General features: G+C 46.4%; 1 protein-coding gene across 1 annotated transcript in view; it reads right to left on the reverse strand.

Moving 5' to 3' along the window:
* LOC139532961 (titin homolog) overlaps positions 1-15,926 on the reverse strand; it is a 37,572-nt gene that overhangs the window by 10,834 nt on the left and 10,812 nt on the right. The window contains exons 5-11 of the mRNA XM_071331106.1: positions 7,837-8,093; positions 7,469-7,530; positions 4,977-5,178; positions 3,075-4,741; positions 2,343-2,562; positions 1,006-1,216; positions 703-891 (exon numbers count right to left, since the gene is read on the reverse strand). Of these exons, the coding sequence (XP_071187207.1) occupies positions 703-891; positions 1,006-1,216; positions 2,343-2,562; positions 3,075-4,741; positions 4,977-5,178; positions 7,469-7,530; positions 7,837-8,093 (2,808 nt within the window). The remainder of the gene's footprint in view (positions 1-702; positions 892-1,005; positions 1,217-2,342; positions 2,563-3,074; positions 4,742-4,976; positions 5,179-7,468; positions 7,531-7,836; positions 8,094-15,926) is intronic.

The raw sequence follows: 15,926 nt of genomic DNA on the forward strand, positions 1-15,926 counted from the left end.
CTGCAGTGATATGCAATCCCATCTGGTTTGCGCTTAGTGGGACTATCATTTGTTTTTCAACCGGACAATGACCCATCACACCTCCAGGCTGTGTAAGGGCTATTTGACCAAGAAGGAGAGTGATGGAGTGCAGCATCAGATGACCTGGCCTCCACAATCAACCAACCTCAACCCAATTGAGATGGTTTGGGATGAGTTGGACCGCAGAGTGAAGGAAAAGCAGCCAACAAGTGCTCAGCATATGTGGTGAACTCCTTCAAGACTGTTGGAAAAGCATTCCAGGTGAAGCTGGTTGAGAGAATGCCAAGCGTGTGCAAAGCTGTTATCAAGGCAAAGGGTGGCTATTTGAAGAATCTCAAATATAAAATATATATTGATTTGTTTAACACTTTTTTGGTTACTACTTGATTCCATATGTGATATTTCATAGTGTTGATGTCTTCATTACTATTCTTCAATGTAGAAAATAGTCAAAATAAAGAAAAACCCTTGAATAAGTAGGTGTGTCCAAACTTTTGACTGGTACTGCAGTTATTAGGCAAGATAAGCCAAAATATTATCAGATGACATTACTCTACAAGCAACATTGAGGTGATATCTTAAATAACCATTACACATCGTAATTCATCTGTAAATACAAGAGGTCAGGTAAATAATCTGATTTACTCCTTCTCGCTCTGGGTTTATGAGTCTGCTGCTTACCGTAGAGGATCCTCTGAATCCTCCTTGTCATAACCGTCCCTCAGAGTCCTGGCCAGGAAGAAGATTGCCCCAGAGGCCACCAATAGGAAGCCAGCCACCGACGCTATAGCGATGCCCACCACCAGAGGTTCTGACACATACTCCTCACAGTGTTCCCCGCGGTACCACCAATTCTCTCCTACACGACATCTAGAACCACACAGAACAGCATTAGAACCATATGCATCTCAAACACACATATACACACACACATCCCTATAGTGAATTCATCATGTCAGTGTCCTTAACTAAACTCCCACCCACCTGCAGATGGCTCCCTTGCCGGGGATGACATCACACTTCCCATCGTTGAGACAGAAGTCCTCCTGCAGGTCACAGATACTCTGGCACGGCAGTCCGTCCACGCTGAAGTAACCCGCGTCACAGACACACTCCGCCTCCCCGGACCAGCGGTTCACCGTGCACATCGAATACTCATTACACGCTTGGAACTTGCAGGGGTTTGCCTGGTTGCCTGGCAACGACAAAGAAAACATAAACAAACGTGTTTTGTGTGAACTCAGTTCTACCATCTGAGAACCTGGTGACTCAGGGATGGGGGTTTGACTGTGCTGGTGATGGTGGTTAAAGCCCACTAATTCTAAAATAACACATAAATACACCACAAAAAATATATGTTAGAATGTTTCAGACTTTAGTCGTAAATTGGCTGATGATGACGTACCCAGAGCACTTAAGTTGTCACTATCGGAACATTCTAGAAAAGAGCTAACTATTCTAACCCTAACTCTGACTCCAACCTTAACTCTCTAACTCTAACCTTAACAAATACCTTTGTCTTTTTCTAATCTGACGCCCTGTGGAGACCTTACAGTAATGTGTGACATGATTAAGCATCAGTGTTACAGTAGATGATTATGATTGGCTCAGACAGATTACACACAGATTATACTGTAACGACCCAGCCGGCCTTATAGAATAGCACCATGGTGACTCATCCTCATTATGACACATACTGTACAGTACTGTTGCTGGTCACATTTTACATCTGCCCAGACGAGGGTTGCAAAATTCCCAGGTTTTCCAGAAGACCTGGTTGGAGGATTCTGGATTTCCTGCTTAATCCCTCCTGATTCCTGGAATCCTCCAACCGGGATTTTGGTAAATCCAGGGAATTTATTGAAAGTTCCCGGAATTTTGCAACCCTAGCCCAAACAGAAGTGTCAACCACATGAGATCACCATCCCCGGGGCCACAGTATCAAAGCCATTGACACATTGAGATCGTTATGCTATTTTCGTTGGCTCTTTGAGTTACAAAGTGTTGAGAAAACAACTTGCTTCATAACTAGAGAGTCATCTCACTTCAATGACTCAATACAGCAATCTCCTGCTGATGTGTTAATGTGAGAAGTTTGTGTTAGGTCAGAGTGCCATTGCTTCTGTTGTCGACTTTCACATCTTTCAAGATCCAATAATGAAACCTCAGCTATAAAAGATCATTCACCAAATTGACATTAGTGTCAGGAAATGCTTCACAGCAATGAGCACTTGTTGACATGATTTCATAAATTTCCTACTCTCACTGCAGAATAACATCACTCAAGACTCAAGTATCACTTGTTTGCAGCTGAGGTTTACCTGATTCCACATCCAGTGAGTATTTGTCTATGGCCAGGTTCATGGTTTGGAAGGCTGAGTTAGCGAAGTCCTCTAGGATAAGGTAGACAGTGTTGGTGACCCCCCGAGAGACGGGCTTCCCGAACTTCATCCTGCTGTTCACCACGATGCTGCCGTTACGGAAATTCAGGATCTCCAGGTTCTGGAAGTTGCTGAGGTTGGACTGCAGGTAAGGGACGAGCTACAGACGAGAAGGAGACATTGTTACTTTATGCTTCCCAAAACACCAAGATATACTGTATCCCACAGGTGACAAGATATACTGTATCCCACAGGTGACAAGATATACTGTATCCCACAGGTGACAAGATATACTGTATCCCACAGGTGACAAGATATACTGTATCCCACAGGTGACAAGATATACTGTATCCCACAGGTGACAAGATATACTGTATCCCACAGGTGACAAGATATACTGTATCCCACAGGTGACAAGATATACTGTATCCCACAGGTGACAAGATATACTGTATCCCACAGGTACTGTATGACTTGTGACAAATCCAATAACAATGGAAACAGTTCATTAGAAAGTTCTACTGCAGAATCCATTATATGCAACATATTACAATATTCACAGCAATGAAAATGGTCAAATGGACTTGAGTAGGCCGTCTCTACGCATACTGAACATTAATTTATGGCCCCCATACCCCAATGTTACTGCAGATAACCCCATATATCCTTTACCAGTTCGAGGAACCTCTGCTCCAGGGCTTTGTACTCTGTGGAACTCTTGTTGAAGAGGTCCTCAGAGAACATCATGTTGGTCACCCTCAGGCTGAAGAACACCATCAGATCCTTGCCAGGGCTCTTCGCCATGGCGATGCTGCCCACGTCTGATCCGTGGGCGATGCTGGAGTACCCACTGCTGTCCCCGTCCATGTGACTCATTCCGTCATACACGTCGAAGGTGAGGTCAATTTCCGGCATGGGGGAGTCTGGTGCGTAGTCTCCAACCGCTTGGATTGAAGTGCCGACTTCTAGTTCGTATGTGTCGTGAGCTGGGGAAGGGGGTGCTGGCGCCATACTAACATCTCCTTCTTCAATGCTAACATCTGACTCTTCTGCTGCCTGAAGCAGGTTTTCTGTGGGTCTGAATGTTGGCTGGAAGAATGGAGGTAGGATCGTTGGGGCAATTTCAGGTGTCTCAGAGATTTCAATGTCACCATGTGTTGCTATTTCGGTGGTGGCTGGATGGTGTGTGGCTTCCTCCTCTTCCGGTACAGAGTCAGATATACGAGTGAAGGGAGATTCCTTCTCGGGGGATAAGATGCTATGAGACTCTATGACTTCCGGGGCTGCTGTACCTGCAGCCACAACAAATATTTCATCTTCAGCTAGGTCCTCCTCTGAGATGTCAAGGGCTGGGAGTAGTGTGGCCAAGGGCTCTGCGACCTCCGCCCCCTGTTCCTCCAAGATCTCCACCTCTCCGTCTTCATCCTCAGGATCGGGCACCAAGAGTAAAGGTCTGTCGGTGAAGGCTTCGATCTCTGGTGGTTCGGCGGTGATCATATCGAAGATGGACTCCTTGACTGTGAACAGCTCCATGTCTATGAAGGTAGGTGACTCTGTGACTGTGGGGAGTTCAACCTCTATTGGACTGGTTGGCTCCGACAGCTCCTCAACAGAACCATGGGTCTCAGCTGCTGGCCCTTCCAACACGAGGGCCTCAGTGGTGTAAAACTGAGGATAGGGATAATCAGTGACTGGTGCTATGATGGTGAATGGTTCGCTTGGGTAATAATCGTCATACATCCCAGAGGCCTCCAGCGTCTGTATGGAGAGCTCCACGGTCAGGGTCTCTGCGGTCCAGAACACAGGGGCTTCAGCGGTGGTCGTGTAGTCAGGTCGGGTATTAATGTCTTGGGTCACAGGCAGTCTGTCCAAGAAAGGCCGTTGTGGCTCTTCCTCAACTGGGGCAGATTCTGGATGGGACTCAAAAGGACCCATATCCTCTGGAGATTCAGTCAGGACAGATTCGGTGATCTCTTCCCCCTTCTCCTCCTCCTTCTTCTCTTCCTCCTTTGGTTCCACTTCTGGATCTGGTAAATGCACCTCCCCCACCACAGAATCCTCCTCCTCCTCCTCTATGTACTCCGTCTCCTCAGTTGTCACGGGAAACCATGGCAAGACGTCAGCCCCTTGGTCATCCCCAGAGAAGCCGGAGCCAGAACCAGCATCCAAATCTGTGTCTACTCTGGGAGGTGCCGGGACCGGGGCCTCTGTGGTCTGTGGTTGTGAAGGGGAGGAGGTAGAGGAGCCTCCAGCACCGACCACACCATCCCCATCGGGAGTATGAGAGTCTTGATGAGTGTTGCTGAGAAGAAATCCCTCTTCTTCAATATTTCCATTATCTAGAAGAACAGGAAAACACATGTTGTTACTGGGACATGGAATCTCCCTTCTCTTCAGTGGAGGGGAAGAGTGAAAACACAGAATAGAGGAGAATCCATGAGGTTAACAATGGATAAATGGTTTCAAATCTCAGATTTGAATGTGTTTTTTTTGTGTTGTGTGCTACTGTGTGGTTGACAGTATACAAGGTGATGTGAATGTGGTGATTTAGGAGGTAGAAACAGGACTGCTCACTCTCTGCAGGGACAGCAGTGGTGCTGGATGGCAAGGTGGTTTCATCCAGAACGAACACATCATTTTCACTGGCCACAACGCTCCCGGAGCCTTTCAAAGGGTCCATAGGAAACAGGAAATCATCCTTCTTCAGGAAGATGTTGCTGACATCCAAGTCTTGGCCAGGAGCATCTGGTGGTTTCTCAGCAGCCAGAACATTGTCCTGACACACCAGGAAGAAAAGACAAAGGTTGATAAAAGTGCCATGACATTATTCTTACATTCTACTAACGTAAGAGAAATGTACGTCTAGTAACTCACACTTAAATTAACGTCCACGTGTATTGTTGTCTACCTTTAGCCTGAACGGGAGGCTGGCAGACACGGCAGACATAGGAAATGCCAAGAATATACCTAGATTAGGCTGGCTAGAGGAAAGATAATCCTAAATCCTCTATCTATATGGGAATTGCCTGGATGATACACCTGGGCTGGCCATGCCCCAAGGATGGACACACGCAACTACAGTACATAGAACTACATAGACTTACACAGACCTACATACACCAACCCATGCATACATAAATGCAAAAATACCCACATTTTCCCATGCACAGATCAAAAAGCGCATGCATAGGATGACAGATATGATCACGTATACATTCAATAGTCCTTATAGAAGTCAAAGTGGAGAAAAAAAATGATCCTCAACATCTTCAATGAATTACAGTGGAAATTCATCCTTCTTCTATCCGGACTAACTTCAGTGGAAAGACATTGCACTGGCACGCAGAAGATACATTTGGACACAAAAGCCGGCCCTCTGTGCCTCCCTAGCTGCAGCTGCAGATTAGTTGTGTTTTTCTCTCTCACAAGGTTGAGTTGTAACAGAGTGTTTCTCTCTCACAAGGTTGAGTTGTAACAGAGTGTTTCTCTCTCACAAGGTTGAGTTGTAACAGAGTGTTTCTCTCTCACAAGGTTGAGTTGTAAAAGAGTGTTTCTCTCTCACAAGGTTGAGTTGTAAAAGAGTGTTTCTCTCTCACAAGGTTGAGTTGTAACAGAGTGTTTCTCTCTCACAAGGTTGAGTTGTAACAGAGTGTTTCTCTCTCACAAGGTTGAGTTGTAACAGAGTGTTTCTCTCACACAAGGTTGAGTTGTAACAGAGTGTTTCTCTCTCACAAGGTTGAGTTGTAACAGAGTGTTTCTCTCACACAAGGTTGAGTTGTAACAGAGTGTTTCTCTCTCACAAGGTTGAGTTGTAACAGAGTGTTTCTCTCTCACAAGGTTGAGTTGTAACAGATACAGATGTAGCCCTTGATATGTGTACTTCACAAAGTAAATATTCTGAAACACAAAATACCTCACGATAAACTAAATCTGAGTGAAATTCACATATACAGTACATCGCTAGCAACAGATGCCCTATATGAATGAATGCAACAGCACAGGCCTTTTAACCTCAACATATGTTCTGTATTAGTATGTCCTGCTCAAGGGACAGAGAAACACACACACACACACACACACACACACACACACACACACACACACACACACACACACACACACACACACACACACACACACACACACACACACACACACACACACACACACACACACACACACACACACACACACACACACACACACACACACACACACACACACACACACACTTCATCTTCCACAATGAAAATGGGCTTCCTGCAAACAGCCATGTGACTTAGTGAGACCGTCAAACCGGGTTGTGTTCACACAAATGAGCAGAGCGTCATTGTCTTTCACCACAGGATAAACAAAACGTTGTGTTATGCCCAAAGGACAACAATAAAGCTCTTTTTGGTCAAAGTGGACCCATTTAATAACGAATGGACTTCAGATGTGCTTATCTTTAACTACCAGTAACTGCTTTGTGCCTGTGTTAGACCCCAGGACGCTTGCCATTACCTGAGAGAACGAGAGAGAACACATGGTAGGCAAGACAAATTGGACAACGCCATTCAGCCAAAACAGGATTGTAAATCACTTTAATAAAGGGATGAGAAAAAATAGGAAAAAATTGAGGGAGTAAATTCTGAGATTATTAAGTTTGTTCCCAGTCAAATGTGTCTTTGTAATTACAGTCTATGAGAAAAGCGGATCATTCGGCGTAATAAATTCATGTCATATTTCCACTCAAACCATATTTCTTTCGATATTTCTTAGTGATTGAACACAACTGTTTGCTTAATATGGCATGCTGACTTGCGTCTTGAGAATAGTTTTGTGGAAAATGGACTTGAATATTTTTACAGACTTTTACTGAACTGAGACAGCTGGGTATGAATTCCATTTTCCAAAGCAACTTTAGCAACAAATGACTTTCATTGCATTCATTTTAGTGTAGCCTACACACCAACACACATTGAACTAGCAATGTCATCAACTACATATTCAGTTGACTATATTGTTAAACGGATGCGATACACAATGTTCCTCAGGACAATGTGGAGCAGTGAACTGACACTCACCATCATGTCATTGGACTCTTCTGGTTTGGTGGTGGGTCTCCCTCCCAGAAACAAGTTATCAACTGGAAAGTAAAACAGTCATACACAAATCAACTGGAGAACCCTTTTACCTTTTCACACAAATCCTAGGACTAAACCCTTATTTAGCAGTGGTTGCCAACCCTGTTCCTGGAGCGCTCCTCTCTGAGCAAGCTTTTGTTTCAGCACTAACACACCTAATTGTACTAGATCAACTAATCCTCAATACTATTATTAGTCTGGTTAGGTGTGTTAGTTCTGGGCTGGAATAAAAGCCTTCTCATAATGTAGCTCTCTAGGCCAGAGTTCATGACCCCCTGGTCTACAGTTTTCCCGGTCTGTAGACCTACCTCGCTCTAGCTGCAGTGAGTCAGGGTCTACATCCAGAGTGGTGTTGCTCATGAAGTTCTCCTTGTGCAGGGCTTCAGTGATGTAGTTTCGGAAGTCTGTTATGGTGTAGACCACGGTGGGGCGTTCAACAGCGTCACGGTAAGACTTCTCCACCACGTTGGACTGGAGGTTGATGTAGTCCATGGTCTCGTTACTGATGCCTGCCCCGTCCACCTCCAGAGTCACTGCGTAGTGGACTACCACAGACAACATACCCCTAGAGGAACAACATTCATTTGAGAAAGAGAGAGAGAGACACATTGAGGAACAGAGAGACACATTGAGGAACAGAGAGAGACACATTGAGGAACAGAGAGAGAGACACATTGAGGAACAGAGAGACACATTGAGGAACAGAGAGACACTGAGGAACAGAGAGACACATTGAGGAACAGAGAGACACATTGAGGAACAGAGAGAGAGACACATTGAGGAACAGAGAGACACAATAAGGAACAGAGAGACACATTGAGGAACAGAGAGAGACACATTGAGGAACAGAGAGACACATTGAGGAACAGAGAGAGACACATTGAGGAACAGAGAGAGAGACACATTGAGGAACAGAGAGACACATTGAGGAACAGAGAGAGACACATTGAGGAACAGAGAGAGAGACACATTGAGGAACAGAGAGACACATTGAGGAACAGAGAGACACTGAGGAACAGAGAGACACATTGAGGAACAGAGAGACACATTGAGGAACAGAGAGAGAGACACATTGAGGAACAGAGAGACACAATAAGGAACAGAGAGACACATTGAGGAACAGAGAGAGACACATTGAGGAACAGAGAGACACATTGAGGAACAGAGAGAGACACATTGAGGAACATAGAGAGAGACACATTGAGGAACAGAGAGACACATTGAGGAACAGAGAGAGACACATTGAGGAACAGAGAGAGAGACACATTGAGGAACAGAGAGACACATTGAGGAACAGAGAGACACTGAGGAACAGAGAGACACATTGAGGAACAGAGAGACACATTGAGGAACAGAGAGAGAGACACATTGAGGAACAGAGAGACACAATAAGGAACAGAGAGACACATTGAGGAACAGAGAGAGAGACACATTGAGGAACAGAGAGACACATTGAGGAACAGAGAGAGAGACACATTGAGGAACAGAGAGACACTGAGGAACAGAGAGACACATTGAGGAACAGAGAGAGAGACACATTGAGGAACAGAGAGACACAATAAGAAACAGAGAGACACACTGAGGAACAGAGAGACACATTGAGTAACAGAGAGACACATTGAGGAACAGAGAGAGAGACACATTGAGGAACAGAGAGACACATTGAGGAACAGAGAGACACTGAGGAACAGAGAGACACATTGAGGAACAGAGAGACACATTGAGGAACAGAGAGAGAGACACATTGAGGAACAGAGAGACACAATAAGGAACAGAGAGACACATTGAGGAACAGAGAGAGAGACACATTGAGGAACAGAGAGACACATTGAGGAACAGAGAGAGAGACACATTGAGGAACAGAGAGACACTGAGGAACAGAGAGACACATTGAGGAACAGAGAGAGAGACACATTGAGGAACAGAGAGACACAATAAGAAACAGAGAGACACACTGAGGAACAGAGAGACACTGAGGAACAGAGAGACACATTGAGGAACAGAGAGAGAGACACAATAAGGAACAGAGAGACACATTGAGGAACAGAGAGAGAGACACATTGAGGAACAGAGAGACACAATAAGAAACAGAGAGACACACTGAGGAACAGAGAGAGAGACACATTGAGGAACAGAGAGACACAATGAGGAACAGAGAGACACACTGAGGAACAGAGAGACACTGAGGAACAGAGAGACACATTGAGGAACAGAGAGACACATTGAGGAACAGAGAGACACACTGAGGAACAGAGAGACACTGAGGAACAGAGAGACACATTGAGGAACAGAGAGAGAGACACATTGAGGAACAGAGAGACACAATAAGGAACAGAGAGACACATTGAGGAACAGAGAGAGAGACACATTGAGGAACAGAGAGAGAGACACATTGAGGAACAGAGAGGGGTGCCCTCATCTTGGATAAGGTTGCATGGCTCAAATGTCTCAAGTAGAAATGATTGTTACACTTTACTTAGAGCCCACAGGTATAATGAATTATGATTCAGTCGTAATGCTCTCATAGGGATCACAAGTGATTCCCAGTCTGTTGAATAGATGCCACATAATAAGACATCATGTCATGTTGGACGTAATAAAACATTATAAGAGCTGAAAAAACACTTAAAACAAGTCATAAAAATTAGGGAAAGTGCTGTGAAAACATAATTAGTGATTGTGTGAGTTTACAGGGTTGGTTAAATAGGTCCTAGCTTAGAGGTCCTAGCTTAATTATTACAGAGGTCCTAGTTTAGGCACAGTGCAGTCAAAAATGTGATTTTCCTGTGTTTTATAGATATTTCCACACAATGAGGTTGGAATTTTACTGTGAAATTGTGAAAATTATGATAATGCCCTTTAAGTATAAGAGCTGTTTAAAAAGACAGGCTGAAATTTCTGCCTGTTTTGGTGGTATGGAGCTTATGCCTTTCCTCGGTTACATCACCATGCGGTCAATTCTTTAATAGAACAATTAGAGAGTTTCAAACCTCTCTGCCAATACCAGCTAGTTTTCAGTTTTCCCCTCCTAACTCACACCACTCCCAGACAGTCCTAGGGAAATTCTCCGCTTGAGAAATTGTTCATTGCTAAGAAGATATTTCTGTTTCTTTTTGACTATTTTAACTGAAAACAATCACAGTAAGGTACATAATTGTTACCCAGAATTTTTATTTTATTTTATTTTTATTTTTTATTTCACCTTTATTTAACCAGGTAGGCTAGTTGAGAACAAGTTCTCATTTGCAACTGCGACCTGGCCAAGATAAAGCATAGCAGTGTGAACAGACAACACAGAGTTACACATGGAGTAAACAATAAACAAGTCAATAACATGGTAGAAAAAAAGAGAATCTATATACAATGTGTGCAAAAGGCATGAGGTAGGCAATAAATCGAATAATTACAATTTAGCAGATTAACACTGGAGTGATAAATCATCAGATGATCATGTGCAAGAAGAGATACTGGTGTGCAAAAGAGCAGAAAAGTAAATAAATAAAAGCAGTATGGGGGGTGAGGTAGGTAAATTGGGTGGGTAGTTCCGGAAGCTAGAGTGGAAACCGGTCGCATTCCGCTTCGCTCCTCAGGTAGTATCACATTTTCACATTCTCATTTCATTTCATTACAGTACAACGGTTTGATTTGTTTAATCTTAGCTAGCTACTTAGCCGTCTTTGTATCAAAGATAATTGCGTAGCTAGCCAGCTATTCTTCGTTCTTTTAACGTAACTTTTAACGTAACGTAGTCAACACTGCTACCTAGCCAGCTAGCCACCGAACAGCAACACTGTAGTAACTATTACATTCAACGGAACGACTCGATTAGTGTAGTGTTAGCTAGCTACATAGTTGTCTTTGCTGTCTTTGTTTCTAAGATAACTGCGTAGTTTAGACTAATTCGGTTAGCTAGCCAGCTATTTTTCGTCCTTTTAACGTAACGTAACGTAGTCAACACTGCTCGCTAGCCAGCTAGCCACCGAATAGCAACACTGTAGAAACTATTACATTCAACGGATCAACGGAACGATTGATTAGTGTAGTGTTAGCTAGCTACATAGTTGTCTTTGCTGTCCTTGTATCTAAGACAATTGTGTAGTTTATACTAATTAACGAGCCAGTTACCGAGGTTACATAGCTAGCTACCGAGGTTACCTAGCCAGCGACACTCTCAAACAAAGTCAACAACGCAGCCACTGCTAGCTAGCCCACTTCCGCAGTACTGTATCATTTTAATAATTTTGGTCAATAAGATTTCTGCAACGCAAGCTTAACTTTCTGAACATTCGAGACGTGTAGTTCACTTGTCATTCCAATCTCCTTTGCATTAGCGTAGCCTCTTCTGTAGCCTGTCAACTATGTGTCTGTCTATCCCTGTTCTCTCCTCTCTGCACAGACCATACAAACGCTTCACACCGCGTGGCCGCGGCCACCCTAACCTGGTGGTCCCAGCGCGCACCACCCACGTGGAGTCCCAGGTCTCCGGCAGCCTCTGGAACTGCCGATCTGCGGCCAACAAGGCAGAGTTCATCTCAGCCTATGCTTCCCTCCAGTCCCTCGACTTCTTGGCACTGACGGAAACATGGATCACCACAGATAACACTGCTACTCCTACTGCTCTCTCCTCGTCTGCCCACGTGTTCTCGCACACCCCGAGTACTTCTGGTCAGCGGGGTGGCGGCACCGGGATCCTCATCTCTCCCAAGTGGTCTTTCTCCCTTTCTCCCCTTACCCATCTGTCTATCGCCTCCTTTGAATTCCATGCTGTCACAGTTACCAGCCCTTTCAAGCTTAACATCCTTATCATTTATCGCCCTCCAGGTTCCCTTGGAGAGTTCATCAATGAGCTTGATGCCCTGATAAGCTCCTTTCCTGAGGACGGCTCACCTCTCACAGTTCTGGGTGACTTTAACCTCCCCACGTCTACCTTTGACTCATTCCTCTCTGCCTCCTTCTTTCCACTCCTCTCCTCTTTTGACCTCACCCTCTCACCTTCCCCCCCTACTCACAAGGCAGGCAATACGCTTGACCTCATCTTTACTAGATGCTGTTCTTCCACTAACCTCATTGCAACTCCCCTCCAAGTCTCCGACCACTACCTTGTATCCTTTTCCCTCTCGCTCTCATCCATCACTTCCCACACTGCCCCTACTCGGATGGTATCGCGCCGTCCCAACCTTCGCTCTCTCTCCCCCGCTACTCTCTCCTCTTCCATCCTATCATCTCTTCCCTCTGCTCAAACCTTCTCCAACCTATCTCCTGATTCTGCCTCCTCAACCCTCCTCTCCTCCCTTTCTGCATCCTTTGACTCTCTATGTCCCCTATCCTCCAGGCCGGCTCGGTCCTCCCCTCCTGCTCCGTGGCTCGACGACTCATTGCGAGCTCACAGAACAGGGCTCCGGGCAGCCGAGCGGAAATGGAGGAAAACTCGCCTCCCTGCGGACCTGGCATCCTTTCACTCCCTCCTCTCTACATTTTCCTCTTCTGTCTCTGCTGCTAAAGCCACTTTCTACCACTCTAAATTCCAAGCATCTGCCTCTAACCCTAGGAAGCTCTCCTCCCTCCTGAATCCTCCTCCCCCTCCTCCCCCCTCCTCCCTCTCTGCAGATGACTTCGTCAACCATTTTGAAAAGAAGGTCGACGACATCCGATCCTCGTTTGCTAAGTCAAACGACACCGCTGGTTCTGCTCACACTGCCCTACCCTGTGCTCTGACCTCTTTCTCCCCTCTCTCTCCAGATGAAATCTCGCGTCTTGTGACGGCCGGCCGCCCAACAACCTGCCCGCTTGACCCTATCCCCTCCTCTCTTCTCCAGACCATTTCCGGAGACCTTCTCCCTTACCTCACCTCGCTCATCAACTCATCCTTGACCGCTGGCTACGTCCCTTCCGTCTTCAAGAGAGCGAGAGTTGCACCCCTGCTGAAAAAACCTACACTCGATCCCTCCGATGTCAACAACTACAGACCAGTATCCCTTCTTTCTTTTCTCTCCAAAACTCTCGAACGTGCCGTCCTTGGCCAGCTCTCCCGCTATCTCTCTCAGAATGACCTTCTTGATCCAAATCAGTCAGGTTTCAAGACTAGTCATTCAACTGAGACTGCTCTTCTCTGTATCACGGAGGCGCTCCGCACTGCTAAAGCTAACTCTCTCTCCTCTGCTCTCATCCTCCTAGACCTATCGGCTGCCTTCGATACTGTGAACCATCAGATCCTCCTCTCCACCCTCTCCGAGTTGGGCATCTCCGGCGCGGCCCACGCTTGGATTGCGTCCTACCTGACAGGTCGCTCCTACCAGGTGGCGTGGCGAGAATCTGTCTCCTCACCACGTGCTCTCACCACTGGTGTCCCCCAGGGCTCTGTTCTAGGCCCTCTCCTATTCTCGCTATACACCAAGTCACTTGGCTCTGTCATAACCTCACATGGTCTCTCCTATCATTGCTATGCAGACGACACACAATTAATCTTCTCCTTTCCCCCTTCTGATGACCAGGTGGCGAATCGCATCTCTGCATGTCTGGCAGACATATCAGTGTGGATGACGGACCACCACCTCAAGCTGAACCTCGGCAAGACGGAGCTGCTCTTCCTCCCGGGGAAGGACTGCCCGTTCCATGATCTCGCCATCACGGTTGACAACTCCATTGTGTCCTCCTCCCAGAGCGCTAAGAACCTTGGCGTGATCCTGGACAACACCCTGTCGTTCTCAACTAACATCAAGGCGGTGGCCCGTTCCTGTAGGTTCATGCTCTACAACATCCGCAGAGTACGACCCTGCCTCACACAGGAAGCGGCGCAGGTCCTAATCCAGGCACTTGTCATCTCCCGTCTGGATTACTGCAACTCGCTGTTGGCTGGGCTCCCTGCCTGTGCCATTAAACCCCTACAACTCATCCAGAACGCCGCAGCCCGTCTGGTGTTCAACCTTCCCAAGTTCTCTCACGTCACCCCGCTCCTCCGCTCTCTCCACTGGCTTCCAGTTGAAGCTCGCATCCGCTACAAGACCATGGTGCTTGCCTACGGAGCTGTGAGGGGAACGGCACCTCAGTACCTTCAGGCTCTGATCAGGCCCTACACCCAAACAAGGGCACTGCGTTCATCCACCTCTGGCCTGCTCGCCTCCCTACCACTGAGGAAGTACAGTTCCCGCTCAGCCCAGTCAAAACTGTTCGCTGCTCTGGCACCCCAATGGTGGAACAAACTCCCTCACGACGCCAGGACAGCGGAGTCAATCACCACCTTCCGGAGACACCTGAAACCCCACCTCTTCAAGGAATACCTAGGATAGGATAAAGTAATCCTTCTGACCCCCCCCCCCCTTAAAAGATTTAGATGCACTATTGTAAAGTGGTTGTTCCACTGGATGTCATAAGGTGAATGCACCAATTTGTAAGTCGCTCTGGATAAGAGCGTCTGCTAAATGACTTAAATGTAATGTAATGTAGTTTACAGATGGACTATGTACAGCTGCAGCGATCGGTTAGCTGCTCGGATAGCAGATTTTTAAAGTTGTTGAGGGAGATAAAAGTCTCCAACTTCAGAGATTTTTGCAATTCGTTCCAGTCGCAGGCAGCAGAGAACTGGAAAGAAAGGCGTCCAAATGAGGTTTTAGCTTTAGGGATGATCAGTGAGATACACCTGCTGGAGCGCGTGCTGCGGGTGGGTGTAGCCATCGTGACCAGTGAACTGAGATAAGGCGGCACTTTACCTAGCATAGCCTTGTAGATGACCTGGAGCCAGTGGGTCTGACGACGAACATGTAGCGAGGGCCAGCCGACTAGGGCATACAGGTCGCAGTGGTGGGTCGTATAAGGTGCTTTAGTAACAAAACGAATGGCACTGTGATAAACTGCATCCAGTTTGCTGAGTAGAGTGTTGGAAGCTATTTTGTAGATGACATCGCCGAAGTCGAGGATCGGTAGGATAGTCAGTTTTACTAGGGTAAGTTTGGCGGCGTGAGTGAAGGAGGCTTTGTTGCGGAATAGAAAGCCGATTCTTGATTTGATTTTGGATTGGAGATGTTTGATATGAGTCTGGAAGGAGAGTTTGCAGTCTAGCCAGACACCTAGGTACTTATAGATGTCCACATATTCTAGGTCGGAACCGTCCAGGGTGGTGATGCTAGTCGGGCGTGCGGGTGCAGGCAGCGAACGGTTGAAAAGCATGCATTTGGTTTTACTAGCGTTTAAGAGCAGTTGGAGGCCACGGAAGGAGTGTTGTATGGCATTGAAGCTCGTTTGGAGGTTAGATAGCACAGTGTCCAAGGAAGGGCCGGAAGTATATAGAATGGTGTCGTCTGCGTAGAGGTGGATCAGGGAATCGCCCGCAGCAAGAGCAACATCATTGATGTATACAGAGAAAGGAGTCGGCCCGAGAATTGAACCCTGTGGTACCCCCATA

The sequence above is a fragment of the Salvelinus alpinus genome, chromosome 10 (assembly GCF_045679555.1).
Source record: "Salvelinus alpinus chromosome 10, SLU_Salpinus.1, whole genome shotgun sequence".
NCBI classification, from domain to species: domain Eukaryota; kingdom Metazoa; phylum Chordata; class Actinopteri; order Salmoniformes; family Salmonidae; genus Salvelinus; species Salvelinus alpinus.